The following is a 16,222-nucleotide window of genomic DNA, read 5'->3' on the forward strand; positions in this document are numbered from 1 at the left end:
AAGTATTAGTGATACGAAAAATCTCAAAGAGCAAAAAAAATTGAAGGCACTCGTGGGAGTGCTGACAGAAGTGAAAACTTCTTATAGTATATAAATTACGAGCTCAGTGCTTTTTCCCCATCCAAAAAGAAGTGCCATACCTATATCATATACGCGATGCGTATGCCCTATGCTATTTATGTATACATACACATAATTTATATACATACGTACAAAATTTATTTCAGCGAAGTGATGACGGTCGCAAATTCAATACTTTTTCCCTATCCAAGAAGTGCACAACGTCCCTAAAGAAATTTTCAATTCAAAAATGTATTTCGTTGAAGCGATGACGGTCGCTAATTTAATAATTTTTCCCCATCCAAAAAGTGCACAACGTCCTTCAAGAAGTTCTCACTTCAAACATTTATTTCAACGAATCGATGATAGTCGCGATGACGGTCGCTAATTTAATAGTTTCTCCCATCCAAAAAGTGCACAACATCCTTAAAGAAGCTTTTACTTCAAAAATGTATTTAGTCGAAGTGATGACGGTCGCGATGACGGTCCCTAATTCAATACTTTTCCCCCATCCAAAAAGAGCACAATGTCCCTCAAGAAGTTTTCACTTCAAATATTTATTTCGTCGAAGCGATGACGGTCGCTAATTTAATCCTTTTTCCCATCCAAAATGTGCACAACGTCCCTAAAAAAGTTTTCACTTCAAAAATTTATTTCGTCGAAGTGATGATGGTCGCGATGACGGTCACTAATTCAATAATTTTCCCTCACCCAAAAAATGCACAACGTCCCTAAAGAAATTTTCATTTTAAAAATTTATTTCGTCGAAGCGATGGCGGTCGCTAATTTATTACTTTTTTCCATCAAAAAAGTGCACAATGTCCCTGAAGAAATTTTACTTCAAATATTTATTTCGTCGAAGCGTCGACGGTCGCTAATTTAATAATTTTTCTTCATCCAAAAGGAACACAACGTCCCTCAAGAAGTTTTCATTTCAAAAATTTATTTCATCGAAGCGATGACGGTCGCGATGACGGTCGCTAATTAAATACTTTTTCCATCCAAATAGAGCACAACTTACCTAAAGCAAATGTTTATTTCGTCGAAGCGATGACAGTCGCTATTTTATTACTTTTTCCCATCCAAAAAGTGCAAAACGTCCCTACAGAAGTTTTCACTTCAATAATTTATTTCGTCAAAGTGATGACGGTCGCTAATTTAATAATTTTTCCTCATCCAAAAAGTACACAACGTCCCTAAAGAAGTTTCCACTTCAAAAATTTATTTCGCCGAAGGGATGACGGTCGCGATGACAATCGCGAAATAAATCCTTTTTCCATATCAAAAAATAGGTTTTACATTTATTTTAAATTTAAATACTTCTATACAATTTATGTATAGAAGTTACACATAATATAGACACGTACAAAATTTATTTCGCCGAAGAGATGACGGTCGCAATGACGGTCGCGATGACGGTCGCGAATTCAATGCTTTTTCCCCTATCCAAAAATCGCACAACGTCCCTAAAGAAGTTTTCACTTCAAAAATGTAGGTTTTGCTGTTATAAATATGCTATTTTTATTTTATTTTTCTGTATAACAAAAAGTGGTTAAGATATGGCTGTTAAAAGTTTGCATACACTCGTAATTAGTGACTCGTTCAAGCCCTTTCAACTCTAACCCTTTCAAAAATAAGCATTTTAAACCGGTGAAACTTACAGATGATATAAAAAATAGATTAGTAAAGAAAATTGTTTGTAAAGCGATAACGATTAATTTCATTTGGGGTGCTAAACACGAGAGATTTTCACCATTTTCTACCAAAAAAAAGCCAACTTTATTTTGAGATTAACTCGCTTATTTTTAATGCTAGAAATTTTTATAAACAATTAAAATAAAGCTTTTTTTTAAAAAGTTTAAATGGGTTTTTTCCCGAAAAGTGCTTGTTTTTTGGTTATTTTACATTTAAATATTCGATTTGGAATTTAACGAATAAAAACGTATTTTTCATGAGCTACAACCTTGCCTTTGCTGGATCTATAGAGTTCACGAATACACAACTCTTTTAGTTTTTCTCTAAGCTACATTTTTGCTAAAAATATTTTTTTCGATAAAATATTTACTCTGAGTTATTTGCGAAAAACCGCATAAAAACGTGGTTTTATTGTCGAAATATAAATATTTTCAATCGCAAATAACTAGATTTACATAAAAATTCTATAGAACGAAAGTTGATAAGTCAATTTATCCATTTCCGGACTTATTTTAAACGCGTGTTTTTTCACCCCCCAAGTAAAAGCAACCAACGGCACAAGTTTAACTGTGAAGTGGAGGATAAGTAGAACCTTAATCCAAATTTTCATGGAGTTCTGAGTTCACCCTGAAAATTAAACGGTATCGCCGTATTTCCCGTTCATTTACTGGGTTATACGTCATCGACAAAGACCAACACAATTTTTGCTTTGCTAAAAATTATTAATTGTCGTGTTGTCGATGTTAAATGACAAGTACACCATGTAGATAAAAAATATAAACAGTAGCAAATAATTTAGACCTTAAGTACCATATAAAAGCATATTATTAAAATATACAGGGTGTCACTAAAAGATTGGTCATAAATTATACCACAGATTTTGGGGTCAAAAATAGGTTGATTGAACCTCACTTATCTATATAAAATAGTGCGAACAAAAAAAGTTACAGCCCTTTGAAGTTACAAAATGAAAATCGATTTTTTTTTCATATATCGAAAACTTTTAGAGATTTTTTATTGAAAATGGACACGTGGTATTCTTATGGTAGCAGCATCTTAAAAAAAAAATTAAAGTGAAATTTGTGCACCTCATAAAAATTTGATGGGGATTTTGTTCCCTTAAACCCCCCCCTCCCAAACTTTTGTGTACGTTTCAATTAAATTATTATTGTGGCACCATTACAAAATTAGTTAGAATGTTACAGGGTGTTCGATAACACAGGGGCAAACCAAAATTATGTTTTTTTAAATGGAACAACCTATATTTTATTTGAAATTCAAAATTCTGTTAACTTTTCCAGCGCAAAAATATAAAGGTTTGTTATGTTATACGGAGTATTTACAAAGTTATAACGAATTTTATATGAAAATCGTAAAAAGTTCAACTCCCTTTATAAATAAAAATAAGCAAAACAGCAATAGTTTATTAATGCCATATTTTTTACGTATTGTCAAGAATGATTGATATTGCTAATTTCCTTTATATCAAATACAGGGTGAGTCAAAAGGCAAGTACATTATTTTCTCAGTAATTTTAAATGGAGCACCCTGTATTTTATATAACTATTAAAAAGTACCATTACTGTACTTTAATTTTTAAATAACATTCCCTATGTCTAAATTTATTACTTTTCGAGATATTTTCATTTTCCAATGGACCAGTAGCGTGGCCATCCAAATCACCAGAATTTAATAAACTGGACTAATGTTTTTGGGGTTACGTTAATAATGAAGTTTATAAAATACCTCCAACAACAAGGGATGAGATGAAAAATAGAATACAAAGTGTATTTCGATGTGTTAATTTACAAATGCTCCGTAGAGTAAGAAGCTCATTCAATGATCGTTTTTAGGCGTACATAAATGTGTTAGGAGATAATTTTGAACACCTTATGTAATTAAATAATAAAAATATTTGATTAAAAATAGCTTCTAATTATTTTTCGTTCTTTATTTGTTAAATTTTTACATCTACATACAAAAGTAGTGTTTAATTGTCTTCACAAAATGTTGTATTTTGTATCTGTGTATGTTTTTTTTTGTAAAATCTACTAATAATTTCCTTTCTTTATTTGTTACATTTACATAAAAAGTAGTTTTTAATTGTTTCGAAAATGTTGCATGTTGTGGTTGTGTTTTTTTATGGAAAATGTATTACTAATAAATTATTTTTATTTCTTTATTTGCTACATTGATTACCGGATTGATAATCAGTAATCGTCAATTGTCAATTCAGTCATGGCTTACTTAAAATTTAGATAAATTTAGACACCTAAAATAATTTGCTCTGAAAAATGAAATTATCTCGAAAACTAATAAATTTGGCCATAGGGAATGTTATATAAAAATTAAAGTACGGTAATGTAACTTTGCAATAATGATATAAAATACAGGGTGTTCCATTTAACATTACTGAGAAAATAATGTACTTGCATTTTGACTCACCCAGTAGGTATTTGATATAAAGAAAATTGGCAATGTCAATAATTCATAAAAATTTTAACAATAAATCAAAAATATGGCATTAACAAACCACTGCTGTTGTGCTTATTTTTATTTATACACATAGTTGAACTTCTTACGATTGTCATACAAAATTGGTTATAACTAGGGAGCGGATTTATATGCGATCAATTTTGATGAAATATGTGCATTTATATGCAGTAAAAAATTACGAAATATGCGCAAGATATGCACAAAAATTAAAAAAATGCGCATTTCGAGAAACCAAAAATTTTCTGTTCTATTCTATTTTATGGGGTTCTTTTATAAGGAGGGGCGGTAATCTTTCAAATAAAATCATTATTTTTTATATAAGCAAATTAATTAACATTTTTTACAAAAACTGATACCAATAGTTACCTATTTAAAATAAAACAACAATATCACTATATATATCTTCGATTATAATTCACTACAATGTGTTTTTCCAAATTTTTACGAGGAAACATTTTCTTTGATCAGATAAAATATTTTTATAACTTGAAAAGTCCTTTCAACATCAATAGAAGTAATTGAGGCGTATTTAAAATAACTTGTTAAAGCCGAAAATTCTGCACCAAAATCAATTTCAAAATTTCCATTAAAAATTTCGCCTATATGTTCTCCAAAGTTTTAAAGCCGTTTAAAGACGGGATCTGATCTAGAGCATGAATATTTCAATTTCCGTTAGAATATCGTATAACTATGGTTTTAAGGTGTAAATTATTCTCTTAACAATAGAGGATTTAAAAGAGTCACCAGAATTATAGCATGATATCTGCTAAATTGGGATACAAATTGTACTAAATATAATAAAATTAAATAAAATTCGGATTTCCCGGTAAACCATCCTTTATCATTTTAACATTCTACAATTTTTTATAACGGCGTACTATAAGCACTATTAAGTACTTTGTGTAAAGATCGGGTGTTTTCTAAGAAAAAATGAAAAGGCAGTGAATGAGCCGTCTCGCTTCAGGGTAGTTCTCGAATTAATAGATACGACAGCCTATGCGGGGAAATATTTTCTATCGAATTAAAAAATTTAATTTTTTTTTTGACTTAAATGTTTTTAAATAGGCACAAAATATGCATATTTCTTTAGAAATATGCAAAATTTAGTAAAGTTCTCAAATATGCGAAATATGCATGCAATATGCATTTAGCATAAAATCCGCTCCCTAGTTATAACTTTGTAAATACCCTGTATAACATAACAAACCTTTATATTTTTGTGATAGAAAAGTTAACAGGATTTCGAATATGAAATAAAATATAGGGTGTTCCATTTAAAAAAACAAAAGTTAGGTCTGCCACTGTGTTATCGAACAACCTGTAACATTGTAACTAATTTCGTAATGTGAAGCTCAAAGTTGGCTACAATTTTTGTTATTAACTTTTATTGCTATCTATTACTATAGTGGATCTATTGGCCTTTACCCCACTAATCAATCACCCTGTAGAGACCTGTTAATAATCTGAAAATTTATTTACAATTTACATTTTTAGATATATTTTGAAAAGAAGCCGCATCTCGATAAAAGGTGACTTATCAAAAAGAGACTAAGAGGCAAAAAGTTTTAAAAACACTGCGTTTAACTAATGGTACCACAATAATAGTTTAATTGGAACGTACACAAACATTTGGGGGGTTTAAAGGAACAAAACTCCCATAAAATTTTGTATGTAAATATATTAAAAAAAAAGCCGCACCTCAATAAAAATTGTCTTATGGAAAAAATACTAAGAAGCAAAAATTTTTTTAAAAACGTTGTGTTTAACTAATGGTACCAAAATAATGAATTAATTGGAACGTACACAAAAGTTTGGGTGGGTTTAAGGGACCAAAACCCCCATAAAATTTGTATGGGGTGGACAAATTTTACTATAATTTTGTTTTAAGATGTTCCTGCCAAAAGTATGATACATGTCCATTCTCAATAAAGAATCTCTAATAGTTTTCGATATATTGAAAAAAATTCGATTTTCATTTTATAACTTCAAAGGGCTGTAACTTTTTTTATGAGCACACTTGTACTTTCTACTAAGGTAAATTAGGTTCAATCGAACTATTTTTGATCCTAGAATGTGTGGTATAATTTATGACCAATCTTTTCGGGACACCCTGTATAACAATATAATCAATAAAAACACATTTTCTTATATATAATTTTGTTTGTAGGTTATTACTGTATTTTAAATAAATGCCATGGTTTGTTATATCCTAAAAAAAATACTTATTTAATATTAATCTTAAAGAAACTTAGATTTATTATATAAAGCGTCAGTGTAACCATTATGATTCTGTTTATGTGAAACTAAGTAGCCTCGCAGTGATTTTCACATAATATGATGAAAATTAAATTGTTAATTTATTGTCTGTTGGTAGCTTTTACAGTGCTTAGCGTTAACTTTTGTGGGGTGAGTAAAATATTAATATATTTTATTTAATAATATGGTGTATAAATTTAATTCAGTCAACTTGTACTCTACGAGCCCTCTAATGGGAAAGTTTTGGGGTGGTTCCGATTTATTTCGTTGTATATGTATTTTGGGCTGCTAAATTCGAATATGAGGTTTGCGGACAGAATTTCGTAACGGAACATTGGGTACATCGCGAAAAAAGCGAAAAATTTCAGCTTTTTCTCGCTGTTTTGCTTAAATCTCGAAAACTATTAAATTTTAGTAAATTATGTGTTAACAAAAATAAAGTACTTAAAATTCTCTACAAATATCACTACTTACTTTTTTTTCAGACGAACCTTTTGGTCTTAAGTGCAAGTTGAAATTTGCCAATTTTTAACGGTCTGTGGGTTAAACCCACTTTCTAAGTTTTAAAACTTTATTTCTATAAATTTTCTCTACTAGAATGTTTCAAAACTCTATTAGATTGCTGTCGTTTGATAAATTTACATCCTATATCCTGTGGAGGATGATGATATCCTAATTATCACAATAACTATTGAGATGGCACCGTCAAATAAACATGTGACAGTGGTGGGAAAATCGACCTTCTGGTCATTTTGATTGGCCTGTGTAGTCCTAACACAAAAAATATATTTTTTCTAAAACTAGGAAAAGGAAAGGTTTCGCATAGTTTCTACAACCCTCATCTGGCTGCTGAAAAAATCTTAATGGACCATATCTTATTCCTATATGCGATGAGCGGTTGTGATACTACTTATGCATTGTTTAATCAGGGGAAACTGAAATTTCTTAAAGTGCTGCAAAAGAACACATACTTGTAACCAACCATTGGGGCTTTTAAACACCCTAATGCACATCAGGTTGAGGTTGCCTGCTACAGCAGGAAACATGTTTCTCATGGCTCTATACTATCAGATGCAGCAATGGTTACGTTTATATCAAGCCACACCTGACAAGCAACAAAAATATCCAAGTGAGTGGGGTTGGAAAAACAATACTAGTGGTCTCGTACCAGTACCAACCACTTTGGACCCTGCACCAAACTCACTACTACGGTATATTTCTTGTATCTACCTAAATGTAAAAAGGACTGCCAACGCAATTGTGGATACAGGAATGCAAATGACAGCATTTTAACCTTCCGATGACTAACCTTTTTTTGTTACACGGATGACCAAGGGGGGGAAAATGACCCCAGGTCAAAAATGACAATTAACAAAAAAAGAAAGTTTTTTTTTAAATTCTTAATTTTTTTTGGTATGGGCTTTATGTCATTCAGCCAGTCACAACATGAGTATTAGTGTCATGTGTAGTGTGTATGTCGAGTAAGTGTCTTGTTACTTTGCAAAGTCGACGTCATTAGCGTAAAACTACTTTTAATTACACATAATAGAAGCTATTTTACTAAACATCAACTTCAGAATATATTTTTTATTCGTAAAATATAGGGAATTTTTTTATTTCAAGAATGATATTAAAGTCAAATAAAAAAATAATGAGTTAAAAATTAAAAATACTTTTGAATTTATTAAAGAAAAACATACGCTGGGGTCACAATTTCCCCCGCTTGGTCATCCGAAGGTTAATAAAAAATAAAGTTTTGAAACGTAAACAGTGGGTTTTGCAGAGACCGTTTAAAATTGGCAATTTTCAACTTGCATTTTAGACCTAAAGGTTCGTCTGTAAAAAAAAGTAAATAGTGATATTTGTAGAGAATTTTAAGTACTTTAATTTCTGTTAACAGACCACTTAATAAAAGTTCACAGTTTTCGAAAGTTAAGCAAAAAAAGGGGGAAAAGCAAAAGTGTTTAGCTTTGTTCGCGATTTACTCAATGTTCCCTCACGAAATTTTGTCCGCAAACCTCATATTCGGATTCAGAAGCCCAAAATACATAATGAAAGAAATCAGAACTACCCCGAAACTTTCCTAGTCAAAACACAATTTGATTGAATTAATTAGCATTTTAACCAGGTTAGTTGTATATTTCCATTACTACAATTGTTTACTTTTCTTCTCCACGGTTAATAATTGTTTACATATTTACATACCCTTTTTGTAATTTAATACCATCTTGGATCTTACGCAGCACATTTCTCTCCAGCGATCTAATGTAAGATGGTTTTTGACTTGGTAGGATGGTTTGATGGTTTTTAAATCCAAGTTTTACTTTCATATATTATTTTTTTGAGATTTTCTAGAAATTACTTTTCTAAAAAAACAGAGATGGATGACTTCAGAAATCCTAGAGCTAATGGAAGAAAGAAGAAAACATAAAGGCAATCTGTATTGGAATTAAAAAGAGAGGAGTAAAACAGGGTTGTGTTCTATCGCCGCTACTGTTTAACCTGTACAGTGAAGCCATATTTTAGGAAGCGATAGCGTGATGGAACCTCTATAAACGGAAGAATAATAAATAACATAAGATTCGCTGATGACACCGTTATAATGGCAGACATTCTGGAATCGCTGCAAGAATTTCTAATAAACAAGAAAAAAACTAAATTTATGATTGTCTCAAAAACAGAACATGGAAATGAAAGGTTAATGATAGACCAAACCCAAATAGAAAAAGTTAGGACATACAAATATCTGGGAACTTGGGTTGATGACAAAAATGACCAAAGCAAAGACATTAAAGTCCGAATTGAAACTGCAAGGCAAGCATTTATAAAAATGAAGACACTGCTTACAAACAAAGACCTTCAGTTGCCTCTCAGATTGAGGGCTCTAAGATGCTACATATTTTCTATATTGCTATACGAAATGGAGGCTTGGACATTGAAGAGACAACACATAAGAAGAATAGAAGCGTTCGAAATGTGGTGTTACAGAAGAATATTGAAAATTCAGTGGGTTCAAAGGATTACCAATGTTGAAGTGCTACGACGTTTAAATAAGGAGTTAGAAATTATGAAAAGTATAAAAACTAGAAAACTGGAATATTTGGGTCACATTACCAGAGGAGAAAAATATGAGTTGCTGAGAATTATTATGCAAGGAAGGATCCGAGGAAGAAGAAGCAAAAGAAGAAGACGCATCTCCTGGCCGAGGAACCTTAGAGAATGGTTTAACTGTAGTTCATTACAACTATTCAGCGCAGCAGCCAACAAAATAACCATAGCCATTATGATATCCACCCTCCGATAGTAAAGGGAACTTTAAGAAGAAGAAGAAATTACTTTGAATTTGAGCATCCTCGTTTAGAGCTCCAATAGATAGTATGCTCTTCTTCTTCTTCTTTTAGTGCCGACTCCACTAATGATATAGCCATTGCAAAATCGTCTCTATCTTCTGATTTTCTGAAAAGCGTCTGTGTGTTTAACACGTTCCATTCGCGAATGTATTTCAGCCAGGATATTAGTCGCCTACCACCCAAGAAGCAATTGGACCTAATATTACGATGTCTTAACGTTGGATTAAATGCCCCAACGTTAATACGCGACGTTGCGACGACGGTCAGAAAACCGCTATTTGCACCTAAGTGGGGAATAGAAATACGGGTTGCCTTGACGTCCCCCTCTCGACTTCTCAGCTCGAGATATTTTATCGTCAAATTACGTTAGTTTTTAGGACTTTGGTCTTGTAAAGTAATAGTATAAAATTCTCTACTACAGAAGTACGGCCGACACACTTCATTTTTACCAAATAGATTAATAATCTTGGAGGATATTAAATCATCAGAAACTAAGATGCATGACGGCCTGTTGATACTTATTTAAGTAGGTCTCTACTCTATTCAGAATATAACCTAAGTGACTTGTATAATTATTTTATTAATCATTTGCCTCATTGCATAATGCGGTCGAAAATTTACAAACGCAAGGAAGTGTACTGTTAAACTAGGTATAAAAATTGCTAAAAACTGAAAGCGCCTCAGAAATTTACAGGTTAAATCGAACAAAACGGTAAAAATAGAAATAACCATCGTAATTAAAAAAACATATTATTATGCCTAGACCCATACAAAATTATCCTTGATTTATATATAAACAAAATTCGTTAATTAAAATCAAATATTCATTAAAATCTAGCAAAAAATTGCCAAACATTATGTTTCAAAAAATGGCTGAACCATGGCGATCTTTCATTAATGGCGGATTTGACTCGCGACCTAAATTGCACTACATTTTAACTGATTTGGACAAGGACACCCCCTGCCGACCTTTAGTATAACCTATTTTTACCTTGCACACCTCGAATTTATGTATTGGTATACCTAATACGTCCTAAAGTAAGCGCAAACAACCTGGTCTTGACGACAGACTCCCGACGACCGGTCGTCGTCGTGAACACGCCTTAATCTGGTGGACGATTTGAGATATTTTTTTAACTATATAGGTTTTTCATTCAATAAATTGTTATTGTTAATGGAAAACTGTTTATAGAAAAACTAGAAAAACCAAGTGTAAAAAAGTAAGGTTATGTTATGCAATGTAATATATACATATATGGTAATATCTGTCATATTATAGTCATATAAGTCAAGATGAGTCAAATCAGATAGGCCCTAATCAGCAAATTTTTACGTCGTTTTGTAGTTGGAAACTAAACAACCAATTGTCGAAAATTTACTTTACGAAGTTGGATAGTCGTCGACGTATTTTAGTAAATTACAGGTATCTTATAAAAAAAACTTTGACGTCAGGTTAACGTATACAACTTTACTTAAGTACTACGTTGTTATTACCTACGTTGTATTGTCGTTCTCGCCTTCCCGCAAGTACACGCAGCAATCTACCATATACCTACTGGGTAAACACCCGACGTCTCCTGAACGTTGGGTTCGATACTAATAAATACTCTGTAATACCCGACGTTGAGCAGTCGTTAAATGTCTTCCAGTAAATTACATTGTAGTATAGAGGTTATACCCGACGTCAGCTTAACGTTAAACCTTAACCTAATAATTAACGTTGGTATTCTCAACGTTGGATTGTCCTTGTCGTCTTCCCGAAAAATACGTCTACCATACTCGATAAAACACCAACGTCCTCTGAACGTTGGCATCTATCCTAAAAAATACGTTGTAATTCCCGACGTTGAGTAGTCGTTGATTTATGCCACTTAATTGCACTTATATTACAGATAGGTTAAGACCGACGCCAGCTTAACGTCAAACCTTATCCTAATAATTGACGTCGTTATTCCCGATGTCGGTTGGTCATCAGATTATATTACTTATTAGCAGCAACGTTGGTCCATAGGAAAAACAGACGTTGTCCTTGGTTAAGGCTTATTGTGAACCAATTTTGTCCTTAAATTTAACGTCCCATTAGGACAAAATTGGTTGCAGGTCGTAAAATTGCTACTTGGGCAGGACCCCATTTTCCTTTGATTTTACCCTTTATAATCAGCTGTAATAACAAGTACTTATCATTTCTAAGTATGTGCCCCCAATATGCTGTCTCTCTCTTTTTAATGTTGGTCAAAAGTTCTCTGTCTCTTCCCATTCTGTGCAACACCATTTCGTTCGTAGCATGATCGGTCGACGGTATTTTCAAAACTCTCCTAAAAAGCCACATCTCAAAAGCTTATAGCTTTCTGATTAAATCAACATTAGCAGTCCAAGCGTCGTCACTATAAAGAAGAATAGAGTGAATATAACATTTTACCCCACAATATCGGATTTTTGAAGATTAAGTCGTTGGTTACTAAAAAATTTTCTCATCTTCAAAAAGGCTGCTCTTGGTTGCTCTATTTTTGATCGAATTTAGTCTGTTCTTAGCACACTTTTTTAATCGCCGTGGCTTCATATATGTCTTTATTATAGGTCCATTTAAACTTATTTAATTTATATTAGTTACTGTCCACAGTGTCCACTCTTCCAATGATTTTTCCTATTTCCTATTTCATTTTGTCAGGTCTATATTAATCAAGAGCCCAAATTTATTTCCCGTCTTGTCCATTTTTAATCCTCATATACCATTGGTCAATAACTTACCACACCAAGTGGGGTACAAATATTCCTTCCTAACAGGTTTGGCTTTTTTTATTATAATTAATACCCACATACCTACTATGATTATTTTTTTGTATACTCTAAACATTGATTAACAATTAGACACATTTGGAAAAATAATATGAAATGATTATAAGATTAAGAAAAATAATTAAGGGCGTAGGCGCAAAATTTCGCGCCAATGTGTTTTAAATCCATTTTATTTTTTCGAATTCTGAAAAACTAGTAGTTTTTTTGAAAAGTATTGTATTGAAAAATATTTTTAAAAAATTTTGACGCAGAATGAAAGATTACATTATTGCCGAGGGCCGAAAGTTTCTTAGAATAACCTAAAAGTTTCTTTTGAATGAGATATTTGAACACTAAATTTTCTCTTTTTTTTTTTCACCCCTGGAGCTTATTAAAATGAACATTATAGAAGTTTTCAGGCACTTTGAGCCCTCGGCATTAACGTAATCTTTCATTCTGCAGTATGCGTTTAAATTTTTCAATAATACTTATTAGTTTTCACATTATTCGAAAAAAAAAATACTTATATTTAAAAAGCAATTGAGCCTAAATTTTGCGTCTATCCCCTTAATTGAAGATATTATCATACCAAATACTTTATATCGTAATAAAATGATCTTATGAACTTCCTTAACATTTTTTATTTGACTAAATTAAAATATACGTAATTAGTTAATTAAGGATCTTAGTATTATAGGTTATATAGGTCCTTTTCAATTCTTATGGACAAACTCAACGGTTTCTTATGGATTTTTGGCTGCTGATTACGAATTTCGAGGGTGGATTTCGATCCGAGTAGTAAAAATTGTTATAAACAATTTAATTAAAAAATATTTCAATAATATTTCAAATATGTTCCTTAATTAAAACCGAAGAAAAAACCGTTTACTAAACTTAAATCTAACAATTAGAACTCGAGATATTGTAAAATTAGTGCACAATGCAAATTACAAATTGCAAAATAAGTAATTTTCGAAGCTTTATCGATCGTAACTCAGCTTCTACGCATGCAAATGAGCCTTAGAAGGTCTCATTTTAAAGCCTAATTAATAGACTTCCAAACAAAGTTTATAAAATTACTTTATCTTCGAATAATCGTTAATTGGATTATACTTTTGTAGCTTAATAACTTCTAAACGGCTTAACCGATTTCGATCACTAAACATGAGTTTGAAACGTATTGATAAGTAGTATCTGATTCATCTAAGGTCAAGTATGATAACTGAAGCTATTACAGGAATTATTGAGCTTGAAAAACCCTCTTTTCCCATAGGAAATAGATTTTATCATATTTATGAAGCCTATAACTTAAAAATTGGAATTTTCCCGGATATCAGGTATGCACAGTTATTGGCTTCTATAAAGGCTCAGTTATTGGCGCAATTCGTAGGTTAAAATTTTGAGTAATTGTCGAAAAACCAAAATTTTTAAAGTTTAGTTTTTCAATTTTTCGGCCATACTGAGCCGTGTGTATGTCTGATCCTGATGGCTACATATACATAAACCATTTGAAAACTTTACTCAACACTATTGATTTGGTGTATTTGCGGTTCTCCTGTCTCTTCTTGAACCGAAGATATATACCCCCAAAAAATATGCCGATTTGTACCTACCAAGTCCTATAGCTGGCTTATGGGTGGTCAAAAGTCACAAACTACACCGGTTCTGAATCGGCCCTGACCCCCTCTTCAAACTTCTTCTTCTTCAAATGCAAATCCACTAGTGGATGTTGGCGATCGCATTTTCCATTAACTCTCTGTTTCTTGCAATGTGTATCAGAGATTGTATGCCGTTAATCCCTGTCCATTGCCTTATGTTTTGGAGCCAGGACATTTCCTTGCGTCCTATTCCTCTCTTGCCTTTAATTTTACCCTGGATTATAAGTTGAAGGAACTGGTATTTTTCGTTTCACATGATGTGACCCAAATACGCCGTTTTTCTTTACTTGATGTTTTCGAAAAGGTGACGTTCTTGGTTGATTCTTTTAAGGACATCCACATTTGTGACTTTCGCCGTCCATGGTATCTTTAGGATACGGCGATAAAGCCACATTTCGAAGGCTTCTAATCTGTTTATATCCCTCGTTTTGAGTGTCCAGCCCTCTATGCCATATAACAGCACCGACCATACGTAGCATTTAGTAAACATTAGTCTCAGTGTAAGGTCGAACTCTGAGCAGATCAGTACCTTCCTGAATTTTACGAAAGCTTGTCGAGCTTGCTCAATGCGACATTTTACTTCCCTGTCCGATGCCCAGTCTTCAAAAAGCCACGTTCCTAGGTATTTGAATTTGCTCACTCTCTCAATGGACTTAGTATTCAGTGTTATGGTGGAGTTTTCAAATACATCCAAGTTTCTGGAGATGATCATGAATTTGGTCTTTTTGGTATTAATCTCTAATCCCATTCGCTTACTGTATTCTCCGATTATAGTGACAAGTTGTTGAAGATCTGCTATGTTGTTCAAATGAGGCTATGCCTCTTCAAACACAGAAAAAAAATTCAGATCGGTTTAACTTTTCCACACACATACATACATACATACATATAGTCCGTCCGCTATAACTTTTCCCATGCGGTACGATTCATTTTCAATCAAATTAAGTCAAAACAGAAAGTGAAATGTACGCCGATGTGTATAGTATACAGTATACAAAATGCATATACACATCGACGTTCGTTTCAATTTATGTTTTAACTTAATTTGATTGAAAATGAATCGTACCGCATGGGAAAAGTTATAGCGGACGGACTATATACTCCATCCAATTTACTTACCGTTGCACGTCATCCGCGTCATAGCCCGTGACGTCACATGATACCAACACGAAATATTTAGGCGGTAGGTGTGTTCTTTTCTAGAATCCTTTTGCCGAGTACACTGGAAAAACAACCACTAGACATATTTTATTATATACGCGTAGAAATAATATTTGACGATTTCTATTAATCCTAGCTTAAAGAAATACACAATAATATGTTTCGTTTAACCTGTATAAATGGATTATAAAGGAAGATGAACTAACTGACCCAATTGAAGCCGGCAATGGGATAAGACAGGGGGATTCCTTGAGTCCTTTATTGTTCAACCTGATCATGGACGAAATAATAAAAAAAGTAAGAACTAAAAAAGGATACCAAATAGGAGAAAAACAACTTAAAATAATCTGCTATGCGGAGATGCAATACTAATCTCTTAAAGTGAAGATGATTCACAACGTATCCTGCACCAATTCAACATAATCGCCAGAAAATTTAACATGTTAATTTCCCCAAAAAAGACAAAATGCATGGTTATAACATCAGATCCAATAAGATGTAAATTATAGCTGGAAGGTCAGACAATAGAACAAGTGATGGAGTTTAAATACCTAGGCATCACACTATCTAGCTACGGAAGGCTCGAGACAGAAGTGGAAGATCAAGTGAAATTTTTAACCTGTTCCACAATTGAAACTTCCCCTGTTCCAGTATTCCCATATATCACAGTTTGTCCGGCGAAACACCGTTAAGCTATTAACAAATTTTCAGCTTGCTATTAATAAACTTTTTTGGTACGCGGGATCCAGGCCTATAAAATATTATCTAGAT

General features: G+C 32.6%; 1 protein-coding gene across 1 annotated transcript in view; it reads left to right on the plus strand.

Moving 5' to 3' along the window:
• The first annotated feature begins 6,454 nt into the window (after nt 1-6,454).
• LOC126889284 (juvenile hormone esterase-like) overlaps nt 6,455-16,222 on the plus strand; it is a 90,550-nt gene continuing 80,782 nt past the window's right edge. The window contains exon 1 of the mRNA XM_050657409.1: nt 6,455-6,657. Coding sequence (XP_050513366.1) covers nt 6,586-6,657 — 72 coding nt within the window. The 5' untranslated portion in view covers nt 6,455-6,585. The remainder of the gene's footprint in view (nt 6,658-16,222) is intronic.

Source organism: Diabrotica virgifera, chromosome 8, assembly GCF_917563875.1.
Source record: "Diabrotica virgifera virgifera chromosome 8, PGI_DIABVI_V3a".
Lineage (NCBI taxonomy): Eukaryota > Metazoa > Arthropoda > Insecta > Coleoptera > Chrysomelidae > Diabrotica > Diabrotica virgifera.